The sequence below is a fragment of the Heptranchias perlo genome, chromosome 6, assembly GCF_035084215.1.
Source record: "Heptranchias perlo isolate sHepPer1 chromosome 6, sHepPer1.hap1, whole genome shotgun sequence".
Classification (NCBI taxonomy): domain Eukaryota; kingdom Metazoa; phylum Chordata; class Chondrichthyes; order Hexanchiformes; family Hexanchidae; genus Heptranchias; species Heptranchias perlo.
In genome coordinates, this window is record NC_090330.1 from 73,768,511 (window position 1) to 73,795,535 (window position 27,025).

At 45.4% G+C, this 27,025-nt stretch overlaps 1 protein-coding gene and 1 non-coding gene across 2 annotated transcripts in view; one reads left to right on the forward strand and one right to left on the reverse strand.

Moving 5' to 3' along the window:
* The window catches only part of myo16 (myosin XVI), a 773,985-nt gene that overhangs the window by 48,660 nt on the left and 698,300 nt on the right, over positions 1-27,025 (forward strand). Inside the window, exon 2 of the mRNA XM_067986709.1 lies at positions 14,258-14,521. Coding sequence (XP_067842810.1) covers positions 14,258-14,521 — 264 coding nt within the window. The remainder of the gene's footprint in view (positions 1-14,257; positions 14,522-27,025) is intronic.
* Positions 18,471-18,542, reverse strand: trnac-gca (transfer RNA cysteine (anticodon GCA)). Its single transcript has one exon. It is a non-coding gene; the product is annotated as a tRNA-Cys (tRNA).

A 27,025-nucleotide genomic window follows, 5' to 3' on the forward strand; every position in this document is an offset into this window, starting at 1 on the left:
GAGCCCGGCTCCAACCCGCTGACTTCTGGGTTCCCCAATGACGCGTTCGGGTGTGCGGGCAGCTCCCGAAGGTGAGACTCCCACCGGCAATTAAAGCTGGCTGGATGCTGATTTACATAGTTAGGTAGATAGTTGAGGTACTTGAGAGACCTCATTTAGTGGAGATTTTGGCAGGGGTGCAATTTTGAAGGATCCTCAACGTGTTTCCCGTGCTGTGGGAAACACTCCCTGTTCTAGCAGATGTGTTTCGGCCAGCAGCCAGTGGGAGATGCAAAGGATTATTTAACAGGTGGGGGGAAAACCTCATTTATTGCAGCAGGGCACTCTGTCACTTCAGACAAAGTTTTGGCTGCAACACCTTTGTGTTTCCACTCAAAATTCTTAATTTATACCCAAAACTCTGCTGTGCAAACACATTCACTGAATTTGAGAACCCCCTCAAACTCACACCGTCAGGATGGGGGGCGCCATAGCTGTATTCAACACTTCATCCGAGGTCGAGCAACATCACCAGCCTCGCCAGGCACGCCGTCCACCTCCGCCACGTGGAGCTCCACAACACAGTGCTGCACCACAGGCACCTGCATAACAGCACGGAGGGAAACAACAGAGAGAGCGACGTCGCAGGAGGCACTACCCTCACAACAGGGTCTACAAACTGAGGCTCAGCTTCCTGGACCTCTCTGAGGAGCAGTGCATACGGAGGCTCAGAGTCAGTCGCCAGGTAGTCATGGACATCTGCAGCCTCCTTCATGCCGAGCTGCTCCTGGCTGGGCTGAGCTGAGCTGAGCAGCATCTCCTTACCTGTCGCTGTCAAAGTCACCACTACCCTCAACTTCTTCGCCTCCGGTTCGTTCCAGAGTGCCACCAGGGACATCGCCGGGGTCTCTCAGTCGTCTGCACACAAGTGCATAAAGCAGGTCACCGACGGCTTGTTTTACAGTGCCTCGCACTATGTCAACTACCCCAAGGATGACCTCAGCCAGGGCAGTGGGATTTCACGCTGTGGCTGGCTTCTCATGGGTGCAGGGTGTAATCGATTGCACCCATATAGCAATACGTGCACCTCCACATGAGCCAGGGCTGTTCATCAACAGGAAGGGCTATCACTCCATCAACACTCAGCTCATTTGTGACCACCGTAAGAGATTCCTTCACGTGTGCGCCAGATACCCTGGCAGCTGCCACGATTCCTTCATCCTCCGGGAGTCCAAAATCCCGCCCCTCTTCCACGTACCCAACACCCGTAAGGGCTGGCTCCTCGGGGACAAGGGATACCCCCTGCACACATGGCTCATGACACCTCTGAGGAACCCCACCACGGAGCAACAGCGTTGATATAACGACAGCCACATTGCTACCATGTCTACAATTGAGCATGCTATATTGATGCGCTTTAGGTGCCTTGATCATTCTGGGGGAGCCCTTCAATACACACCAGACAGAGTGGGACACATTATAGTCGTGTGTTGGGCTCTGCACAACATGGCACAACAGAGAGGGGTGCACTGGAGGAGGCCCCATCCACATCTGCCACCCACATTGAGGAGGAGGAGGAGGCGGAGGAGGAGGACGAGGAGGAGGAGGCAGAGGAGGAGGAGCAACCCATGGGCAGAACAACGGCTCACCTGGCTGCTCATGAGGCCAGGGAGTCACTGATATGTGAACAGTTCTCCTAACTTCAGACACTGTGAAGAATCCAGTCCTCACCAACTGGACAGAGCAGCGGCAACACCAGCCCCCTCCCCCCCAACCCCTGCACAAAATAGTCCTGCAACTACACATACACCCACTGTAGAGTGGGTATTCATGGTGAACCTCATGAAAGGGCCTTATTACACAAGGCGATCAAGAATGGCCAAGATGTGGCAGTAGTGGTGACAATGACAATATTTAATGTGCCATTAACAAAAATCAAATATAAATAAAAAACATGACAAACCGTCAAACACCCTTGTGCATCCCCTTTGTGCTCACAAAACCTTTGCCTTACGTTTACGACTACTCCTATGTGGTGTCTCCCCTGTGGCTGCAGCAGAGGTAGTGGCAGGTTGCTCTTGTTCATGCCCTGATCGATTAGATGCTTTGGGCCTACACCCTCTGGGTTCGGTGCCCGTGAGGGCCCCTCCAAAGACTGCTCCACCTGCACCTGTGCAGAGGCAGACTCGGCCACCTGGAGTGGAGGCTGCATTGCGGGTACTGGTTGAGAATTGGGCAACGGATGAGATGTGGGGCGCTTTAAGTGGCGTCCCCACTTCCATGTCCCCTTTCACAATCTTTCCTCCCCTGGGCCAGGCCCACACCACTGCTACCACTCTGCTGGACGACAGTTTGGAGGACAGGTATGACGCCTCATAAGGCCAGTGCCACAGTATCTGCCTGCCTGTTTAAGATGGCAGAATGTTGTTCACCCTGAGTCCGAAGGGCCGTTGTCACGGCCTCAATGGACTCATTGGTGAGCCATGCTTGAAGCTCCATGGAGGCTAGCCTTCCCTCCATTGCAGATATTCCCGCAATTACCCGCGGCAAAATCTCAGAGATGCCCTCACGTCCCTGTTACAGTATCTCAGAGATGCCCTCCCTTACCTGTCCCACCATTCCACTCATGCAGGAGTTGGACTCCTCCATCCTCTGCGCGATTGTGGAGAGTGTGCGTGGCACCTGTTCCAGCATCTCGCAGGTGTGCTGCTGCCCCTCGATCATTCTCTTTTGCATGGATGGTTCAGCATCTGTGTCCAGCTGAGCATAGCCTGGAGAAGAGTGCTCCCACCAACGCGGCCTCTCCACATCTGTCCCTGCCACAGTGTCTGCTTGTGCTCACATGTGTATGGTGACTCACCATGTGCGAGCCCAACTAAGTGAGGACGAGGACCCACCGAGGTGTGTGTATCTGCGCTGGTGGATGGCTCGCTCAGATGTGACGGTGCCCCCTCAGAGCCGGGCAGGTCCTCTGAGGAATCGCCCTCCGCCGTAGACACTGTAGGCCCTGTAAGAGAACAGAAGGCAATATTAAGCATGATGACAGATGTTGAGGTGCTGAAGATGGCAAGGCATGTTAAGATCAATTGCTATTTTGTGTGCTGAAAGTTAAAGTTCTGTCACCAGCCGTTTGTCAGGTGGCAGTCTCGGCGTCCCCGACAGACAGGTCCTCGAGGGTGCGGCTCAGTTCCAGAGCTTCCTGCTCCGTGTCTGTGAGCACGACCAGATGTTGTGGCCCCGCTCCGGTCTTCGCCCTCTCCCGTGCATTCTGCGCTCTCTTCTCCTATAAGGGGAGAAAGTAGAGAGGCGTGAGTGAGTGATGGTGATGTGGCCAACCACTGAATGCATTGGTTTGGGTGAAGCTGATCGTGAAAGAGATGTATCAGAGGGTGAGTGTGAGACAGAGCCATGACATTGTATGGGGATTGGGTTGAGTGGTAATGGTGGGATGAGTACTGGGGAGGTGAGGAAGTGCAGGGAAGTTGAGGATGAGCTTTTAGTGGGTGTGAGGAGTGATGTGATAGAGTAGAGTTGGCAGTGCAGAATGAGTTGTGGGGTGGGGGCGTTGAAGACAGAGTGTAGGAGAATGAGTAAGTGTACTCACTTTGGCTGACCTAGTTAGGTCATTGAAGCACTTCCTGCACTGGATCCAGGTGCAGATGTTGCTGCTGCTGGTGACCTCCTCTGCCACCTTGAGCCAGGCCTTCTTGGTGGCAGAGACAGGCCACTCCCTCACGTCCGCTGGGTAGAATATATTCCTCCCCCTCCTCACCCTATCCAGTAGGACCTGGAGTGAGGCATCAGTAAATCTGGGAGCAGCCTTTCCCCTGGGCTGCTCCATTCGATAATTTTGGGTGTTTGCTCCAGGAGCAGCATTGGTGGACTGCCCCTTTAAACAGGGCTCCTCCAGCCTGTGATGCGGGTGAGCTGTCCGCCCACTGCGCAGGTTGATGACGGGATACCCGGGAGCCACGTCAAGTGGCTTCAATTTACCTGCGATCGCGTGGGGAACGGACGGATTTTACTGGACAGGTTACCCACGTGCCCAGTCGCCCCCCTGCTGCCATCCTGCCTCCCTGGTAATATCGGGGCCATACAGTACAAAAGCAAGGAAGTCATGCTAAACCTTTATAAAACACTGCTTAGGTCTCAGCTGGATTATTGGGTATCACACTTTAGGAAGGTTGTCAAGGATTTACTAGAATGGTACCAGTGATGAGGACTTGAGTTATGTGGAGAGACTGGAGAAGCTGGGGTTGTTCTCCTTAGAACAGAGAAGTGTAAGGGGAGATTTGATAGAGGCATTCAAGATCATGAACGGTTTTGATTGAGTAAATAAGGAGAAACTGTTTCCAGTGGCGGATGGGCCGATAACTAGAGGGCACAGATTTAAGGTGATCGGCAAAAGGGCCAGAGGCGACATGAGGAAACATTTTTTTACGCAGCGAGTTGTAATGATCTGGAATTCACTACCTGAAAGGGTGGTGGAAGCAGATTCAATAGTATCTCTAATCCACTCCAATCTCCTCCAATCCAATTCCCTTGCCCTTTCCCCCATATAGTTTTATATTCTTACTTTACAGTACTTAACCAATTCCCTTATCAGTGATGTTATGAGAGCATAAGGGGCTCCATTTTAGCACCCGCTATCGGGTGCGTTCCTGGCGGGGGGGGCTCCGAAAATCGGGGAATCCCGGAGCGGGTCAGGAGTCCGGCTCCAACCCGCCCACTTCCGGGTTCCCCACAGACGCGCCGACGTCTGCGCGCAGCCCCCGCATGTGAGACTCCCGCAGGCAATTAAAGCCGGCGGGGTGCCACTTGACAGTATTTATGTTGCTATTTCAGGTCATTAACAGACCTGATTAAGGGAATATATCAGGAGGGGTGGGATTTTAGAAACAACTGGGACTGTTTCCCATACTGGGGGAAACACTCCCAGTTGAAATGGACGTGTTGCAGCTGTCAGCCTGTGGCAGCTGCAAAGGTCCATTTGACAGATTAGGGGGGGAGACCCTCACTCATTGCAGGAGGCCACTCTGTCACTTGGGACAAAGTTTGGCCTCCACCACCCTCCTCCTGACAAGAAAATTCACCAACTTGCACACTTACCCCGGGGTCCAGAGACATGTACCTACCTTGTGGATCCCCTCAGATGTACATCTTCCGGATGGGGGCCGCCGTAGCTGCAGTCATGATCTCCTCAGAGGACGAACAGCATCCCCAACCTCACCATCCACGCCGTCCACCTCTGACACGTGGAGCTCCACAACAGAGTACTGTGACACATCCACCTGTACAGCAGGGGGGAGGACAACCGCAGAGAGAGATACGTCGCAGGGGCACTACCCTCGACACAGGGTCCACAGACCGATGCTCAGCTTCCTGGACCTCTCTGAGCAGCAGTGCACATGGAGGCTCAGAGTCACTAGACATGTAGTCGTGGACATCTGCAGCCTCCTTCATGCCGAGCTGCTCCCGGCTGTCCCGAGCACCATCTTCTTACCTGTCGCTGTCAAAGTCACCACTGCCCTCAACAACTTCTCCTCCGCATTCTTCCAGGGTGCCACCGGGGACATCGCCGACATCTCTCAGTCGTCTGCACAAAAGAGCCCTGCAAATACACTTACACCCACTTTGCAGTGACACAATGGGTGGCATCAGGTGTGGGTCTTCATAGTGATCCTCAGGAAAGGGCATTATTGCACAAACCAGACAAGATTCGCAAAGACGTGGCAGTAGTGGTGCCAATATAATATGTGATGTGAGTTGATCAGAAAGTAAATATAAGTAAAAATCATGACAAACCCTCAAACACCCTTGTGCATCCCCTTCATGCTCACAACACGTTTGCCTTACGCTTCCTACTGCACATATGTGATGCATGCCTTGTGGCTGCAGCACAGGTAGTGGCAGATAGATGAGGCTGACTGTGAAAGAGATGCATGAGAGGGTAAGTATGAGATAGAGCCATGAGATTGTATGAGGATTGGGTTGAGTGGTAGTGGCGGGATGAGTACTGGCGAGGTGAGTAAGTGCAGGTAAGATGAGGATGAGGTTTGAGTGGGTGTGAGGGGTGATGTGACAGAGTAGTGTTGGCAGTGCAGAAGGAGATGTGGGGTGGGGGCGGTGATGTGGCAGACGGAGTGTAGGGGAATGAGTAAGTGCACTCACTTTGGCTGACCTACTGAGGTCATTGCAGCGCCTCATGCACTGTATGCAGGTGGGCGATATGTTGGTGGTGCAGGTGACCTCTTCTGCCACCTCGAGCCAGGCCTTCCTGGTGGCAGAGGCAGGCCGCTTCCTCCCGCCCGCCGGGGGGAAGATCTCTGTCCTCCCCCTCCTCCTCTCCCCATCTAATGATACCTGGAGTGAGGCATCATTAAACCTGGGAGCAGCATTCCCCTTGGGCTGCACCCTGCTGTATTTTTTCCTATTTGTTGCAGCATCTGTCAGTGGAGGACTGCCCCTTTAAATAGAGCTCCTCCAGCTGACAGAGCTTACTGCGCATGCGCAGTCCGCCCAACGCGCAGCTCAGCAGTGGGGAACCCGGAAGACCGGGTAAGTGAATCCAATTAGGCTGCGATCGCGTGCGGGGCGGACTGATTTTGCCGGGCGCGTTACCCACGCGCCCAATAGCCCCCCCGCCGCAAACCTGCAGCCCTGGTAATATCGAGCCCAAGAAGTAGGCGCAGGAGTAGGCCATACAGCCCCTTGAACCTGCTCCACCATTCAATCAGATCATGGCTGATCTTCGACCTCGACTCCATTTTCCCACCCAATGCCTTGGTCCAAAAATCTATCGATCTCAGTCTTGAATATACTCAACTACTGAGTATTCATAGCCCTCTGGGGTAGAGAATTCCAAAGATTCACCACCCTCTAAGTGAAGAAATTCCTCCTCATCTCAGTCCTAGATGGCCCACTCCTTATCCTGAGACTATGACCTCCAATTCTAGATTCTCCAGCCAAGGGAAACAGCCTCTTAGCATTTACCCTGTCAAGCCCTCTAAGAATTTTATACGTTTCAATGAGAGCAACGCTGCCTCAATGATCACTTGTGGTAAAACAGCTCATGTCTAATAACTTTCTATGAAAAAAATCAGATACATCCTGATGCACAATATCAGAAACTCCAACTCTTCTGAAGTAATAACCTACTAGATAATAGATATAAGGGTAAGTTTTATAATATATTGCCTTCATGTTTGGTTCTCTATTAAGTGTTCCCACTGAGCCATAATTTAGCCTATAGTGATATCATTTCCTATGCCGTACTATCAAAATCCCTGCCAATTTTATCTCTGAGGTAATAATTTCACTTATTCCTTAACACTTCTGGGAGATACAATTCATAGAGTGATTAACATCTGACCATCCAACACATTGAAGTAGAAAGCATTTATCAATGCACTAGATTGTACAATTCACTATTGAAATGTAATTTAATGTTTGTTAACGAGTTGCTCAGACTACAAGTGGCTGTTCATTGATTTTTTTTCCCACTCTTCTCTCTTTTTCTCCTCTCCTTATTTGCAGGCACTTAATTTTGCTGAGGTACAGTTCCATTGGGACTGGCAGCATCCCCGTACCTCCTCCCCCAAGTGGCCGTTCTTTATGTGTGAGCCCAGATAGTGAGCAACATCAGGCTATTGACCATTCAGGGCACTGTAACCAAGCACAGTCCTGTTCTCATCCATTGACCACACACAATCCTGTTCCCACCCGATGACCCCACCTGCTTGCTTTCCAGCAGGGAATATTGGATCGTAATCTATGCAGGAGCACTGGATGATTTTCCTGCCTCAATTCCTGAGACACTGAGGCTATTGTAACAGCCCAATGGCTGTGCCAACTAAACTAATCCAGCACAGCCAAGAATCGGACAAGGGACCGAATGGTTAGCACAATTTAGTGCTGTACTGAAAGATATTTTTGTGTGCTGGGGAGCATTTTCTTTGTTAATTTTAAAGCAAATCCTATTTATTTTTCCATTTAATTTTACATGGAAAGCCTATTACCTCACAGGTAGTAAACTCCGGACTACTCCCAGTGCCACAGGCTAGCGAGTATAGAAATAGGAGGATAGAGAAGAGGACTGTGTGGCGGGAGAGATGGTGTAGGAGGGAGGGTTTTAGATTCCTGGGGCATTGGGACCGGTTCTGGGGAGGTGGGACCTGTACAAGCCAGACAGGTTGCACCTCAGCAGGGCCGGGACCAATATCCTCGCTGGGAGGTTTGCTAGTGCTGTGGGGAGGGATTAAACTAGCTTGGCAGGGGGATGGGAACCTGAGCGTAGATTCAGAAGGAAGAGAAGCAGAGCTGAAAATGGAAGGCAGAAAATTAGTAAGTGAGTTTGGAAGGCAGAGGAAACAAAGATTAGAAACTAGACAACAAAGGAGTTTGACAGTGCTTAATGGTATATACCTCAATGCAAGGAGTCTAGTGAATAAGGCAGATGAGCTAAGGACACAGATAGACACGTGGAAGTATGAAATCTTAGCTATTACAGAAACATGGCTTAAACAGAGGCAGGGATGGCAGCTTGACGTTCCTGGTTACAGGGTTTTCAGACGAGATAGAGAGAGGGGGTCATAAAAGGACGGACGGGGGGGCGGGGGGTGGCATTATTGGTCAAAGAAACAATTACGGCTGTGAGGAGGGATGCTATGTTAGAAGGGTCATCAAATGAGGCCATATGTGTTGAATTAAAGAGCAAAAAGGGGCAGTCACATTGCTGGGAGTGTACTATAGACCCCCAAACAGTCAGAGGGCGATAGAAGAGCAAATATGTGGGCAAATTTCTGAGAAGTGCAAAAACAACAGGGCAGTAATTGTAGGGGATTTCAACTACCCTAATATTAACTGGGATACAATCAGTGAAAAAGATATAGAGGGCACAGAATTCTTAAATTGCATTCATGAGAACTTTTTTAGCCAGTACGTTGCAAGCCCAACAAGATGGGGGGCAGTTCTGGATTTAGTTTTAGAGAATGAAGCTGGGCAGGTGGAAACAGTATCAGTGGGAGAGTATTTTGGTGGTAGTGATCATAATTCAGTTAGATTTAGCATAGTTATGGAAAAGAACAGAGATAGAACAGGAGTAGAAGTTCTAATTTGGGGAAAGGCCAATTTCACTACGCTAATGGCAGTGGCAGTTTAGCAAAAGTGGACTGGAAGCAGGTAAATCAGTGTTGGAGCAGTGGGAGGCATTCAAGGGGGACATTCAAGGGGTGCAGAGTAAACATGTTCCCACAAAGAAAAAGGGTGGGACTGCCAAATCTAGAGCCCCCTGGATGACAAGGAGCGTACGGGGTAAGATAAGGCAAAAAAGGGAAGCTTATGTCTGACACCAAGAGCTCAATACTGCAGAAAGCCTAGAGGAGTATAGAAAGTGCAGGGGTGAAATTAAAAAGGAAATTAGGAAAGCAAAGATAGGGCAAGAAAAAATACTTTCTGGCAAGTAAAATTAAGGAAAACCCAAAAATGTTTTATAAATACATAAAGAGCAAGAGGATAACTATGGAAAGAGTAGGGCCTATTAGAATCCAAAAAGGTAACATATATGTGGAAGCGGAAGATGTGGGTATGGTTCTTAATGAATACTTTGTGTCTGCCTTCACAAAAGAGGGGGACGATGCAGAGATTGTAGTTCAGCATCTTTGAAACGAGACAAATCGCCAGGCCTGGATGAAATGTATCCCAGGCTGCTAAGAGAAGCAAGGGAGGAAACAATGGAGGCTCTGACCATCATTTTCCAATCCTCTTTGACTACAGGCATGGTGCTGGAGGATTGGAGGACTGCTAATATTGTACCGTTGTTTAAAAAGGGAGAAAGAGATAGACCGAGTAATTATAGGCCAGTAAGTCTAACCTCGGTGGTGGACAAATTATTGGAATCGATGCTGACGGACAGCATAAATCGTCATTTAGAAAGGCACGGGCTAATCAAGGACAGACAGCGTGGATTTCTTAAGGGAAGGTCGTGTCTTACTAACTTGATCAAATTTTTTGAGGAGTTAACAAGGAGGGTTGATGAGGGTAATGCATTTGATGTAGTGTACGTGGATTTTAGCAAGGCTTTTGACAAGGTCCCACATGGCAGACTGGTTAAAAAAGTAAAAACATATAGGATCCAAGGGAAAGTGGCAAGTTGAATCCAAAATTGGCTCAGTGGCAGGAAGCAAAGGGTAATGGTTGCCGAGTATTTTTGCGACTGGAAGGCTGTTTCCAGTGGGGTCCCGCAAGGCTCAGCACTAGGTCCCCTGCTTTTTGTGGTATGTATTAATGATTTGGACTTGAATTTAGGGGGCTGCAACAAGAAGTTTGCAAATTATACAAAAATTGGCCGTGTGGTTGATAGTGAGGAAGAAAGCTGTAGGCTGCAAGAAGATATCAATGGACGAGTCAGGTGGGCAGAAAAGTGGCAGATGGAATTCAATCCCAGAAAAGTGGGGAGGGCAAACAAGGCAAGGGAGTACACAATAAATGGGAGGATACTGTGAGCTGTCGAGGAACAAAGGACCTTGGAGTTCATGTCCACAGATCCCTGAAGGTAGCAGGACAGGTAGATAAGGTGGTTAAAAAGGCATACGGGACACTTTCATTTATTAGCTGAGGCGTAGAATATAAGCACAGGGAGGTTATGCTAGAACTGTATAAAACATTGGTTAGGCCACAGCTTGAGTACTGTGTACAATTATGGTCACCACATTACCGGAAAGATGTGATTACACAAAAGAGGGTACAGAGGAGGTTTACAAAGTTGTTGCCAGGGCTGGAGAATTTTAGCTATGAGAAAAGATTGACAGGCTGGGATTGTTTTCTTTAGAACAAAGGGGGCTGATAGAAGATTTAATTGAGGTATATAAAATTATGACGGGACTAGATAAAGTGGATAGGAAGGACCTATTTCCCTTAGCAGAGGGGTCAGTGATCAGGGAACAAAAATTTAAAGTAATTAGTAGAAGGATTAGATGGGAGCTGAGGAGAATTTTTTCCACCCAGAGGGTGGTGGGGGTCTGGAACTCAATGCCTGAAAGGGTGGTAGAGGCAGAAACCCTCAACTCATTTAAAAAGTACTTGGATGTGCACTTGAAGTGCCGTAACCTACAGGGCTACGGACCAAATGCTGGAAAGTGGGATTTAGCTGGATAGCTCTTTTTCGGCTGGCACGGACACGATGGGCTGAATGGCCTCCTTCTGTGCCTTAACTTTCTATGATTCTATGGTTCAATGATTATTTAGAAAGGGATTGATAAATCAACATTAATCTAAACTTCCAGCCAAAACTGCTACACGATAGAATGGTTTTAGATATACAGCTGATGGACATTGTGACCACAGTTGGAGATGTTGCAGCAGCTGAAAAGGCATCATGAGTCTTTACATTCGCCATGTATCCCAATGTCACATTCTATGACCTCTGGGAAATCATTTTGAAGTTAGCGAGCTAGTGGAGCGTCATCTCTATTTTTCTTCATAATGTAGATACGTAAATAAATTACATACAGTATTTCATATTAATAGAATATCAATAGAATAGAATATTGTCCATGCATTATTAATGAGACTATTGGTATTTTATTTCAGTGTAAATGCTAATAGACTTATTGCAGATTCCATAGCATGAATGTATTCATTAATGTAAATTATGTTTCCTTATCCTAATTTTTCAATAATAATTCAACTTAATTCATAACTGCTATCACTTATCAATGTTTCAGTTGGTATATGAAAAAAGTAAGCTAACTGCAGGTTGAGATACAGAAAGCTTCCATTCATTGATTTATGGAATAAACAGAAAACCAAAGCTTATAATTGATAAATTAATTCAAAATGGATCAGATTGTTTAATATCATGTAATTTTGGCCACTGCGTTATTATTGCTGCAGTTTCTCAGTATTATGATGCTGTACAAATGAGAAACTGATATGCAACTGACCAGTCAAGCTAAGTGCTGGATACCACTGAGATGTTCTCAGTTGTATTCTGTTATGAAACTGAGCTGGTACAAGACACACAAGCAAAGCTAGAAGACTGAGATAGCTCTCTGTGCAAAGAGGATGCTGCAGATTTTAAAGTTCTTGTTAAGTCTATTATCAGAGTGACAGAAACATACAAAACTATTTCAATGCAACCTTAGTATCAACACACGAACTGCAAAAGTAAATTGCATGCACCCAAACTGGTTGGAAAATCGCAAGCTAAAAGAGCAATTTCCTAATATGTGCTTCTGGCGGATGAGAGTCTATGCCAGGAGCATGGACTGCAAGAAATATACCCTGTGATGTGCAATAAAATTACACAAAGCGGCAGGAGCGACCCCGAGTCAGGCTGTCGTCCCATTTAACTATGACGTACATAGGAGACTGATTGCCACTTTAGGAATGAGCTGCACGAAGCGCACACACAGGCTCTGATCAGCATCAGGTGGTGGCCTGGCTGAAGAGGCTCCAGAAGGTAGGTTCCTCATTATTTTTGTGGGGCTGGGAGGTTCCACGGACCCAGCCTGGGCTGCTGTCACTCTGGCTCCTTCCCCTCTGGAAATCTGGATCCTCCCCAGGAACGTACCTTCCTCCGACTCGTACACCGGATGGACCATCTGTACTGCGGCAACCTGGAATTGGCAGAGTGCCCCTGGCTGCTCGATTTCCGGCTGCAGCCAGCCAACCCTATGCAAATGAGGCTCGGTCCTCAAAATGGGCCAAGCCAGCGGGACTGCCGATCTGGGGGAAAATCCACCCCCATCTTATTTGGTACCCTCCAGAAATCAAACTTTGTTACAGATGCAACTTTGTTACAGAATCAGGGGGAAACTCTCCAGTGGCTGAAGTCATACCGAGCACAAAGGAAGATGGTAGTGGTTGTTGGAGGCCAATCATCTCAGCCCCAGGACATTGCTGCAGGAGTTCCTCAGGGCAGTGTCCTAGGCCCAACCATCTTCAGCTGCTTCACCAATGACCTTCCCTCCATCATAAAGTCAGAAATAGGGATGTTTGCTGATGATTGCACAGTGTTCAGTTCCATTCGCAACCCCTCCAATAATGAAGCAGTCCAAGCCCGCATGCAGCAAGACCTGGACAACATCCAGGCTTGGGCTCATAAGTGGCAAGTAACATTCACGCCAGACAAGTGCCAGGCAATGACCATCTTCAACAAGAGAGGGTCTAACCACTTCCCCTTGACATTCAACGGCAATACCCCACCATCAACATCCCGGGGGTCACCATTGACCAGAAACTTAACTGGATCAGCCATATAAATACTGTGGCTACAAGAGCAGGTCAGAGGCTGGGTATTCTGCGACGAGTGACTCACCTTTTGACTCCCCAAAGCCTTTCCACCATCTACAAGGCACAAGTCAGGAGTGTGATGGAATTCTCTCCACCTGCCTGGATGAGTGCAACTCCAACAACACTCAAGAAGCTCAACACCATCCAGGACAAAGCGGCCCGCTTGATTGGCACCCCATCCACCACCCTAAACATTCACTCCCTTCACCACTGGTACACAGTAGCTGCAGTGTGTACCATCCACAGGATGCACTGCAGCAACTCGCTAAGGCTTCTTCGACAGCACCACCCAAACCCGCAACCTCTAACATCTAGAAGGACAAGAGCAGCAGGCACTTGGGAACAACACCACCTGCACATTCCCCTCCAAGTCACACACCATCCCGACTTGGAAATATATCGCCGTTCCTTCATCGAGACTGGGTCAAAATCCTGGAACTCCCTTCCTAACAGCACTGTGGGAGAACCTTCACCACACGAAATGTAGCAGTTCAAGAAGGCGGCTCACCACCACCTTCTCAAGGGCAATTAGGGATTGGCAATAAATGCTGGCCTCGCCAGCGACGTCCACATCCCATGAACGAATAAAAAAAATATATATAATGTTAAAATTCTGTGTGTTTCTGAGCTGCAACATGAAACTAATAAGGAATATTTCAATCTTCAAAATTCCCTGACCAAACAACAATTAAACTCTGATCTTTATGAGCCTGGGTCTATAATAATTAGAAGTTGGTGGCCTTATAGGATTCAACTCCACCTTGCAGAGTAGTACATTGTGCATTACATAGTATAACACTCCTGTCCTTATAAAATGGCATATCATGCAACTTACCATATATATTCTAACAAAAATTAGTTACAATTACTGGTGTTCATTACTCATTAGTATTTTTCATTTAGTTGATCCTTACTACTACTATAAATTAAAAATAAATCTTGCTGTGATGGTTTCCCATTTGTGATGATATCTTTCTTTGTTCAGGTTGCTTCCAGCTCTGTAATGTTTTCCGAACCCATGACATGGAAATCGACCAGTGCTTATTGGAGTCACTCCCTTTAGGACAGCGGCAACGACTGGTGAAACGCATGCGATGTGACCAAATAAAGGCCTACTATGAGCGCGAGAAACTTCTTCAGAAACAGGAGGGATTCAAACACAAACACAAACATGGGAAGAAAAATAGGGTCCACTTCATCTCCTCGGACATGATACAGGAAGCCATTATACGGCATGATGATAAAGAAGGTAAAGTAGTGGCTTAAAGATTTTAATACAACTTTACCTGCGGTTATATAATTCCATGAAATAATAAATCTAACAAGATCCATCTCCAGATTCAGCATTTGTTATAAACATGTTTACTGTGCACATTTGTACATAAACACGGGATGGAAAATAGGATCCACGTCATCTCCTCGGACACTACACAGGATGTATTTATATAACATGGTGACACAGTTACTTAATACCACCAAGACTAATCTCTGATCATCACCAAGTGTTCCTATAGTTCTTATATAAATAAGTTTTGTTAAAAAAAAGGGTGATTTTCAACTGCCCTCACCTGATTCTCACCTGAAAAATTAGTGGCTGGCAATGAAAAATCGGAGTGGGAAGGGAGGCACCTTGATCACATTTTGGGCACAAAGAGGCTTGCCAGATGCAATTTTCAGGTGTGAGGTTGCTTATGTATGGAAATTTGGGCATGCTTCGCCTAATTGCATCAGACGGCGAGCGACCTAACCAATAATCCTTAAAGGAACCGATGGAGGCCACTTCAAAAATGGTCTGGAACATATTTGTGGGACCAGGAGGAATAGGAATGCTCCTCCCAGCCCCACAATAACACTGCGACCCACTGCTGGTCATTTGGTAAGCAAAGTCTCTGACCATCAACCTTACATGGGATAAAAACAGAAAATGTCGGAAATACTCAGCACGTTGGGCAACATCTGTGGAGAAAGAAACAGAGTTAACATTTCAGGACAATGACCTTTCATCAGAACCAGAAAAAGATAAAGATTTAACAGTTTTTAAGCAAGTACAGAGCCAGGGAAAAGGAGGGGGGAGGGGAGGGGAGGAAAGGAAAGAACAAAAGGGAAGACCTGTGATAAGGTGGAGGGCCCAAGTAATTAAATGACAAAAAAGATGATGGTGCAAGGCAAGGAGGGTGGTAATGGGACAAGTAAAGAAACAAAAGATGGGTCTAGAGGAACAGAAAATGGCAACAGCAGAACCATTACCAGCACCTGCTCTCCGAAATAATGGGAACAGTGGTTATGATCTGAAGTTAATGAAATCAATGTTGAGTCCGGAAGGTTGTAAAGTGCCTAATCGAAAGATGAGGTGCTGTTCCTCAAACTTCCATTGAGCTTCATTGGAACAGTATAGGAGGACGAGGACAGAGAGGTCTGAGTGGGAGTGGGACGGAGAGTCAAAATGGCAAGCGAGCAAAAGCTCAGGATCACACTTGCAGACTGAGTGGAGGTGATCAGCAAAGCGATCACCCAATCTGTGTTTGGTCTCCCCATTGTAAAGGAGATTGTATTGTGAGCAGCGAATACAGTACATTAAATTGAAAGAAGTACAAACAAATTGCTGCTTCACCTGGAAGGAATGTTTGGGTCCTTGGACAGTGGGAAGGGAGAAGGTGAAAGGGCAGGTGTTGCATCTCCTGCGCTCACACGGGAAGGTGCCGTGGGGAGGAAAGCGGGTGTTGGGACTGTTACCTCCACATCACCCTGGTCCTGGTCCACTCTTCCATTGTCCCCAACACCCACACTCCTCCCCTTGCATTGATATAGCGCCTTTCACAACCTCAGAATGTCCCAAAGCACTTCACAGCCAATTAAATACCTTTGAAGTGTGGTCACTGTTGTAATGGAGGGAAACATAGCAGCCAACTTGTGCACAACAAGGTCCCACAAACAGCAATGAGATAATGACCAGATAATCTGTTTTAGTGATGTCAGTTGAGGGATAAATATTCCTAGGACACTGGGAGAACTCCCCTGCTATTATTCGAGTTGTGCCATGGGATCCTTTATGTCCACTTCAGAGGGCAGATGGGGCCTCAGTTTAACGTCTCATCCAAAAGATGTCACCTCCAACAGTGCAGCACTCCCTCAATGCTGTACAGAAGTGTCAGCCGAGAGAGTATATGCACAAGTCCCTGGAGTGGGACTTAAACCCACATCCTTCTGACTCTGAGGTGAGAGTGCTATCACTGAGACAAAGCTGACAGCATTAAAGTATCCATACTAAAGTTTTCCTCATATCATTAAATAGGTGGAATGGAATCCATGATACAAGGTCTGGGCCAAGTGATCCAATAGATCTTTTGCCATTCATTGCCTTCATATGTTCTGGTTCCAACTACACTAATTTACAAAAATTAATAGAAAACTGTTCTGCAGCAAAAGAGCAAAATCTTACTAGCTAAGAGCCAAAGACAGAGAAGATTCTTTAATTTATTATTTAAATTATTTGTGGACTTGACTATGATTGCCGATTTTAATAATCTTATACATTTTCTCATTGTGTGCGTTTATTCTTAAAATGTCACTCTTTACAAGTGCAGTTAATTACTTCATTAAGATAATTTTCTGGTGCCATTGATGAGTTTATATAAAAAATATATTTGTATAGTGTCCTTCTGTACAAAAAAACCCTCTGTGCAGTAATAACTGTTGTACACTGATATGCATATTTGGCATGAATTCAAACTATTTGCCAGTTCTTTACAAGCATAGGAACATAGGAACAGAAGTAGGCCATTCAGCCCCTCGTGCCTGCTCCGACATTTGATAAGATCATGGCTGATCTGTGATCTAACTCCATATACCTGCCTTTGGCCCATATCCCTTAATACCATTGGTTGCCAAAAAGCTATCTATCTCAGATTTAAATTTAACAATTGAGCTAGTATTAATTGCCATTTGCGGAAGAGAGTTCCAAACTTCTATCACTCTTTGTGTGTAGAAATGTTTTCTAATCTCACTCCTGAAAGGTCTGGCTCTAATTTTTAGACTGTGCCCCCTACTCCTAGAATCCCCAACCAGCGGAAATAGTTTCTCTCTATCCACCCTTAAAATCTTATAAACTTCGATCAGATCACCCCTTAACCTTCTAAACTCTAGAGAATACAACCCCAATTTGTGTAATCTCTCCTTGTAACTTAACCCTTGAAGTCTGGGTATCATTCTAGAAAACCTATGCTGCACTCCCTCCAAGGCCAATATGTCCTTCCGAAGGTGCGGTGCCCAGAACTGCTCACAATACTCCAGGTGCGGTCTAACCAGGGTTTTGTATAGCTGCAGCATAACTTTTGCCCCCTTGTATTCTAGTCCTCTAGATATAAAGGCCAGCATTCCATTAGCCTTATTGATTATTTTCTGCACCTGTTCATGACACTTCAATGATCTATGTACCTGAACCCCTAAGTCCCTTTGGACATCCACTGTTTTTAACTTTTTACCATTTAGAAAGTACCCTGTTCTATCCTTTTTTGATCCAAAGTGGATGACCTCACATTTGTCTACATTGATTTCCATTTGCCACAGTTTTGCCCATTCACCTAATCTATCAATATCCCTTTGTAATTTTATGTTTTCATCTCCACTGCTTACAATGCTACCAATCTTTGTGTCATCGGCAAACTTAGATATGAGACTTTCTATGCCTTCATCTAAGTCGTTGATAAATATTGTGAATAATTGAGGCCCCAAGACAGATCCCTGCGGGCCTTCACTAGTCACTCCCTGCCAATGTGAGTACCTTCCCATTATCCCTACTCTCTGCCACCTTTCGTTCAGCCGACTTCCTAACCAAGTCCGTACTTTTCCCTTGATTCCATGGGCTTCTATCTTACCCAACAGTCTCTTATGCGGGACCTTATCAAATGCCTTCTGGAAGTCCATATAAATAACATCCATTGACATTCCCCTGTCCACTACTTTAGTCACCTCTTCAAAAAATTCAATCAGGTTTGTCAGGCACGACCTACCTTTCACAAATCCATGCTGGCTCTCTCTGATTAACTGAAAATTTTCAAGGTGTTCAGTCACTATATCCTTAATTATGGACTCCAGCATTTTCCCCACAACAGATGTTAGGCTAACTGGTCTACAATTCCTTGGTTTCCCCTCTCTCTCCTTTCTTAAAAAGCAGAGTGATATGTGCAATTTTCAAAGAAAGGGGGCACCTGGATTTGAACCAAGGACTTCTTGATCTGCAGTCAAATGCTCTACCACTGAGCTATACCCCCACCCTGTGGTATTGTTTATGTTATTCTGCAAGATGTCCATCAGGCATATAGCTCAACGGAAGAATTGGCTATTATTCTGAGAAGCAATTGCTGCTCTCAATAGATCCTAAGTAAGATATAATTTTGTAAAGATCAGCCAGTTTGATTTTTACAGGTAAATTTGTTTACGCTACTTTTGGGAGATCCATTGTATGAAGTCAAGCCGACATAATTACAGGAAGGCAGAACCAGAGGAGTTAAATGGAAATGTGTGAAAAATAAATTTAAAACAGATCTCTCTTTTGCTTAATAAGAGATAAATATTTAGAATACTGGTCTATAATTTCCTGGATCGCACTTACACAGAAATTATGCCGTAATTTACACCAGTTTGTGCACCAATCTTGCCAATAGAAACTTACGCACAAATTTCCTGTAAAGCTCATTTGACTACGCCAGAACGTAAAAGCTGACATAAAACAAATGCAAACTCAGCAGTATTGTCATGCATTCTAATTTGTGTATTCTAAAATTTTTAAAATTTATTCGTTCATGGGATGTGGGCGTCGCTGCCAAGGCCAGCATTTGTTGCCCATCCCTAACTGCCCTTGAGAAGGTGGTGGTGAGCCGCCTTCTTGAACTGCTGCAGACCGTGTGGTGAAGGTTCTCCCACAGTGCTGTTCGGTAGGGAGTTGCAGGATTTTGACCCAGCAACAATGAAGGAACGGCGATATAATTCCAAGTCGGGATGGTGTGAGACTTGAAGGGGAACGTGCAGGTGGTGTTGTTCCCATGTGCCTGCTGCTCTTGTCCTTCTAGGTGGTAGGGGTCGTGGGTTTGGGAGGTGCTGACGAAGAAGCCTAGACAAGTTGCTGCTGTGCATCCTGTGGATGGTATACACTGCAGCCACTGAGCACTGGTGGTGGAGAGAGTGAATGTTTAGGGTGGTAGATGGGGTGCCAATCAAATGGGCTACTTTGTCCTGGATGGTGTTGAGCTTCTTGAGTGTTGTTGGAGCTGCACTCATCCAGGCAGGTGGAGAGTATTCCATCACACTCCTGACTTGTGCCTTGTAGATGGTGGAAAGGCATTGGGAAGTCAGGAGGTGAGTCACTCGCCGCAGAATACCCAGCCTCTGACCTGCTCTTGTAGCCACAGTATTTATGTAGCTGGTCCAGTTAAGTTTCTGGTCAATGGTGACCCCCGGGATATTGATGGTGGGGGATTCGGCGATGGTAATGCCGTTGAATGTCAAGGGGAGGTGGTTAGACTCTCTCTTGTTGGAGATGGTCATTGCCTGGCACTTTCTGGTGCGAATGTTACTTGCCACTTATCAGCCCAAGCCTGGGTGTTGTCCAGGTCTTGCTGCATGCGGGCACGGACTGGTTCATTATCTGAGGGGTTGCAAATGGAACTGAACACTGTGCAATCATCAGCGAACATCCCCATTTCTGACTTTATAATGGAGGGAAGGTCATTGATGAAGTAGCTGAAGATGGTTGGGCCTAGGACACTGCCCTGAGGAACTCCTGCAGCAATGTCCTGGGGCTGAGATGATTGGCCTCCAACAACCACTACCATCTTCCTTTGTGCAAGGTATGACTCCAGCCACTGGAGAGTTTTCCCCCTGACTCCCATTGACTTCAATTTTACTCGGGCTCCTTGGTGCCACATTCGGTCAAATGCTGCCTTGATGTCAAGGGCAGTTACTCACACCTCACCTCTGGAATTCAGCTCTTTTGTCCATGTTTGGACCAAGGCTGTAATGAGGTCTGGAGCCGAGTGGTCCTGGCGGAACCCAAACTGAGCATCGGTGAGCAGGTTATTGGTGAGTAAGTGCCGCTTGATAGCACTGTCGACAACACCTTCCATCACTTTGCTGATAATTGAGAGTAGACTAATGGGGCGGTAATTGGCCGGATTGGATTTGTCCTGTCTTTTGTGGACAGGACATACCTGGGCAATTTTCCACATTGTCGGATAGATGCCAGTTTTGTAACTGTAAATGGCTGGACAGAAACTATGGCTGTTTCATTCATATCCTAATAAAGTTCATCACAAACTATACACCAGTATGTTAACATTTCTTCCTCATAGTATATTTCTTTAAATAATTAAACTTGTTAATAAATTAAACTTTGTTTATCACTATATTAGTCCTTGATAAGTGCAACTAATTCAGAAGCCCGTTTGTGAATTTTTAGAAGACCAGATTTGAATAGTTGCTATAACTGCATCACTTGGTTTCATACAACCACCTTCATAATTGTATTGCTGAATTGGACCTGTATATATTTATTGTGAAATATACTTGCAAAATCTCTCCTACCTAATGCATCAATCTCTATTTTGGTTCATAGTGAAGAAGTGAGTGATTCTAAGAACTCTGCAGTTGTGTTAGTAAGTAATATTAAGGTCGAAACAATATCCATGTGGATTGAGACAAAGCATAAGAAGGGATCGATCATGTAATAGGTATATAATTAATAAACTTATCAATCTTAGAGAAGATAAAATCCCTGGTCTGGATGGATTACATCCACGCGTGTTAACAGAAGTTAGGGAGGAGATATATATATATAAAAATTCACTGGAAAAGGGAATAGTGTCAGAGGACTGCCAGACAGCTAATGTTATTCCTATATTTAAAATGTGAGATAGAACAAGTCCAGTGAACTACAGACCAATAGACCAGTTTGCTTAATGTTGGTGGTGGGAAAGATAATGGAATCTTTACTCAAAGATGTAATAGAAAAACATCTAGAAAATGAAAATATAATAAAATGTATTTAGCATGGATTTCAGAAGGGAAAGTCATGCTTGACCAACTTCATTGAATTCTTTGAAGAAGTAACAGAATGAGTTGACAAGGGTAATGCAGTAGACGTAATATATTTGGACTTTCAAAAGGCCTTCGATAAGATGGCACATTGTAGATTCATGACTAAGGTCAGAGCATGTAGAGTCAGCGGACAGGTAGCAGAATGGAGAGCAAGCTGGCTACAAAACAGAAAACAGAGAGTAGGTGTTAATGGTAGCTACTCAGTGGCAAAAAGTGGGAAGTGGTGTTCCATAGGGATCGGTGCTGGGACCACTGTTGTTCAAAATTTACATTAATGATTTGGACTAAAGAATTGGAAATACAATTTCAAAATTTGCGGCGCCACAAAATTGGGGGCTGTAGTTAATACAAAGGAAGAATGTGTTAAAACGCAAGAAGACATTAGTAAACTTGCAGAATGGACCTGTAATTGGCAAATTAATTTCAATATAGGTAAGTGTGAAGTGGTGCATTTTGGTAGGAAGAATAAGGAGGCCACAAACTGCTTGGATAGTAAGTGTCTAAATGGGGTCGAGGAGCAAAGGGATCTTGTAGTACAGATACACAAATCACTAAAAGTAGCAACGCAGGTTAATAAGGTCATAAAAAAAGCAAACCAAGGACTGGGGTACATTTCTAGAGGGATAAAATTGAAAAGCAGAGAAGCTATATTAAACTTGTATAGAATCTTGGTTAGATCACACTTGGAGTACTGTGCACAGTTCTGGTCTCCATATTATAAAAAGGATATGGAGGCATTGGAGAGGGTGCAAAAAAGATCCACAAGGATGATACTAGGACTGAAAGGTCCTGGTATCATCCCTATTAGGAAAGAGTAAACAGGCTGGGACTCTTTTCTCTAGAAAAGAGAAGGCTGAGGGGTGGCCTGATAGAGATTGTTAATATAATGAAAGGGTTGATAGGGTAGATGTAGAGAAACTGTTTCCATTTGTGGGGAGTCCAAACTAGAGGTAAATCAATATAAGATAGTTACTAATAAATCCAATAGGGAATTCAGGAAAAAACTTTTCTTTACTCAAAGAGTTGTAAGAATGTGGAATGTGCTACCACAAGGAGTAGTTGAGGCAAATAGCATAGATGCATTTAAGGGGAAGCTAGGTAAGCACACAAAGAAGAAAGGAATAGAAGGGTATGCTGATAAGGGTAGATGAAGTAGGGAGGGAGGAGGCTCGTGTCGAACATAAATGCCGGTATAGACCAGTTGTGCTGAATGGCCTGTTTCTGTGCAGTAGACTCAACGTAACTCAATGTGCTCTAGTTATTTACAAAAGCTAAGTGGTGGAATGGTGACATTTTGTAACCACAGCTCTTTAGAAATTACACATCTACAGTAATATGAGGAATGCTCTGGATCTTGCAATTTATGTATTCAGGTTGAATTATTAATTTAAATAAGTTGGTGGTGCACTGGAGGAGATCTTGAAAAAGTATTTAAATCTTTAGGGCAGACTTTGCAGTTTCTATGTAATGGTTAAAATTATTTATATAGAAGGAAATAAGAATGGTATTTTATATCAAGGAAGCATCCATAATTATAACATTTCCTTAAAAAATGAAAGCTTCAGACAAACAACTGAGAAATGCTGTTAGTCCTCCAGTTTTGCCGCTATCAGGTGACTTTGGGTCCTGCTGCGCCTAAATTTTTGGGTGTAAATCTACGCCAACGCATTGCGGGAGCTGGTCCTTTGTGGGGGCAGAACTATGTAAACGCTGGATGCATCTGGGGAGTGGCGCAAATTATTGAGGAAATTCACACTTAGCAGTGTTTTGGTGTTAAACCGGCGTAAATCAATTACACGTGAATTTCATGGGAACAAAGCAGCACATCTCTGCTCTCATGCAATCCCATACATTCGTATGGATGTTTGGGCATTCGTGTACATTCTTGTAGATTAATATGGATCAGTTGGGTTTTGCAAAAATAAAAAGTTATTGGCTTCACAAAAATATTTTGGATTACTCCAACTTTAACAAGAACCCATTTAAATACATCACATTGATAAAAAATATGCAATAAAAATGTGACTGTGTCAGGAAAGATCCAAATGAGACACTGATACCAAACCACCTTAAGTTAACAGTTTTGTAACTACTGCGGTTACAATACTCATACACAACATATACTTGCATCATGACAAAAGACCTTGAACATCAGACCTTTGGAGTTTCGAATCGGGTTCTCTTGGAGATCTGATTTTGAATAAAAGGCAAGAAAATTAATGAGGCACTTGTATAGTATTGACAGTGGTGTTGTTCCTAGACAACATCATCCTATGTGAAAAATGACTGTTGTTTCTAAAAGATATATCAGACTAGATTGATTCCTGGGATGAGAGGGTTGTCCTGTGATGAAAGATTGAGTAGAAAGGGCCTATACTCTCTGGAGTTTAGACGAATGAGAGGTGATCTCATTGAAACATATAAAATTCTTAGAGGGCTTGACAGGGTAGATGCTGAGAGGCTGTTTCTCCTGGCTGGAGAGTCTAGAACTAGAGGTCATAGTCTCAAGATAAGGTGTCAACCATTTAGGACCGAGATGAGGAGGAATTTCTTCACTCAGGGTTGTGAATCTTTGGAATTCTCTATCCCATAGGGCTGTGGATGCTCAGTCGTTGATTATATTTAAGACTGAGATTGATAGATTTTTGGACACTAAGGGAATCAAGGGATATGGGGATAGGGTGGGAAAGTGGAGTTGAGGTAGAAGATGAGCCATGACCTGATTGAATGGTGGAGCAGGCTGAAGGGGCCTATGGCCTACTCCTGCTCCTATTTCTTATGTTCTTATATTCTTATGACTGAAGAAAGGTAATAAAAGCAACAACTACTTGATTATTGACTTGAACACAGATATAGTGCCTCCTTGATATAATGCAGTTCTCAAGAGCTTGGGCTAAAATAATGTATTGAGTGAAGCCTGTATACAAATAAAAGTGCTCCACAATCACATGTTCAGTACTCATACAACTGATAAGAAAAACACCTTGACATCTTCAGCTACATAGAACTTCTTGGCCTCAGTACCACAAGTATCCAACGCTTGGTGGATGAATGGATCTGCTGCTGTTACCTGCTGAACGGAAGCCAGTGTTCCCGGAATCTGTCTGGAATGGAGTCCCCCTCCCTCCCCCACCCCAGTTAGGACTGCTGTGCAGTGTGGCTGTGATTTGGAGAAGAGAGATAGAAGCAAATCTGAGCGTAATCTCTTCTTCTACCTTTCTGCCTACATCCGGAGTCCTAGACCATGCTAGGGGCGAGTGAAGTTTGCGTTGTTCAGCACTTCCATTAGCTGTTCTCTGCATAATGACTAAGTCATATAAGAAAGACTTCAGCAGGAACAGCAGCCAAGCATGTCAAATGGGGAAAAAGGGAGCTAGATTTGCCAAGGGCTCTTTTAGAACCAAGCATGAAGAGTTTATCTAAAATAACTCTGTAATTTCTCTCCATATAATTTTCCATTTGAGTTAGTTATAAAAGCCAAGGAAAGAATAGCTTTTGTGAAATTCTGCCCTTTCAATTAATTTCCTGTAAATATTTTTGTCTTTGGATCCAGTTTTCTCACCTGACTGCACTGACCCTTTCTGGAGTATGGTTCCACACTCTGATACTTGCTCGCAGTGACTATTATTCATGTCAGAGCCTACACATTGGGGTAGATTTTGACTTTCTGCGATAGTGGAAATAAAAGTCGTGAGAGATGTAAAACGGGCTGCCAATTCACTATCACCCATTTTACACTATCGCACAAAGTCAAAATCTACCCCAATTGAATCTTGGGACGCTAAATTGGGTCGTGTAGCGCCCGTTGTTTCGGCGCAACACAGAATTTTCGAAATCCAAGATGGCATCTTGGATGCGCACGCACGTTTCCAGCGTGACGTGTGCCAGACGCCATTTTGGTATAGTAGTTAGCGCAGGCACAGATAACGAACGCTGGAATCATGTAAAGTGGGGAGAAAATGGCTTCAATCAGTGTACAACACTGATTTAAAGTGATAGACACCATTTTGGGACTTAACGCTCAACTCAACTCAGAGTCTTAACTCCGACCATCTAAATGTGTCTTAGAGTGCCTGGAGGACCCCCCCACCGGCGCTATTTAAAGGGACCATGCAGGATTTACAGGTTAGTGGCTGGATTATTGCTTCTGGCTGCCGAGACATTTGTAACTGTTTTTGGAGGTCTGCTACATTTGAATACTAGGACACGGGCACATAGCCTAACATTTAGAGCCAGGACATGTAGGAGTGAAGTTAGGAAATGCTTCTACTCGCAAAGGGTGGGAGAAGTTTGGAACGCTCTTCTGCAAACGGCATTAATGCTAGCTTAATTGCAAATTCTAAATCTGAGATTGATAGATTTCTGTGAACCAAGGGTATTAAGGGATTTGGGGCTAAGACGGCTATATGGAGTTAGGTCACAGGTCCACCCTGATCTGATCGAATGGTGGGACAGGCTCGAGGGGCAAAATGCCACCCCCACTTGCTGTCTCCTGATATGCGCCAGCTTCTTCGGCAAGAAAGCGGGATGTGTGTCTGGGTGATGTGCCTATCATGGTTGAATAGCTGCCAGTGTGTGTGGCCTGTGATTTGTGGGTGGGCCGCTTGCAATGGTGGTAATGTGTAAGGGTGAGAGGGTTGAGTACTGATGGAAGGAGTTTGTTGGTATGCGGGTGATGGGGGGTGTAGTGCATGGAGCAATGGGTGCGGCTAGTGGTGTAGTTGGTAGGAGACGCCATTTGACAGTTGACCTCACTCATCTTGACCACTCATGTCAAAGCAGTAAACTTCTTCCTGTTCTGCATCCATGTTCATGATGCTGTGCGCCTGGCATTGACTTCATCCCCTACTGCCTCCCACTACCTTTTGGGTGTATGTCTGGAGGGCCTCTTACTCCCCCTCCCCCCGCGGATATAGGATGTCCCGCCTTCTGTCCACCTCTTGCACCAAGGCCTCTGGTGCATCAGCAGAGAACCTTGGTGCACGGAGTCTCAGATTGGCAGATTGGTGAGTTCTGCCATGCAGATTGGAGGATGTGGGATTTAGTGGTGCGCAACTTTCATTCAATGTTTTAACATAACTCATCAGTATGTAAAAATAGTGATGGGATCTGCATCTGTGCTTTACATGTGTGATGTCTGATCTCCGTGCAGACAGCAGGCTGTTATATTCAGCAAATAACAGGTACCAACTACCTTTAAGAGATTTCTAACAGGCATCTTGCCTTTAAGAGATTGGAGCTTCCCCCTGCTGGTGGAAAGTGTGAATTGCATAGAATCCTCGTTCAATGCTGATTTCCAACACAGATTGTAGGTAAGTCCTCAGGCCTGACAAAAATCTTGTCCTGCCTGCGCAGGGACCATTGGGTACGGGGTAATAACGGATCGTGCTACTCCCGCCTAAAAACAGGCCCTATCCAATTTTTCCCCCTTGATATTCTATTCAGCCATAATTGCTATCATAGCCAAGCCTAGTTCTGTTTGCAACTGATGACCACAAATGCTCACTTTGCAGCGGGAGGCATTGAATAGTGATTAGAACTAGGAACCTGGGCTGATTTTCTCCTCCTTAGCTCAGGTGCACCAAGGCCAATTCATGTGGCTTTATTGGCTGGGAATAATTAATTCAAAACCTGGAATTGTGTAGGCAGCAAATTTCACAAC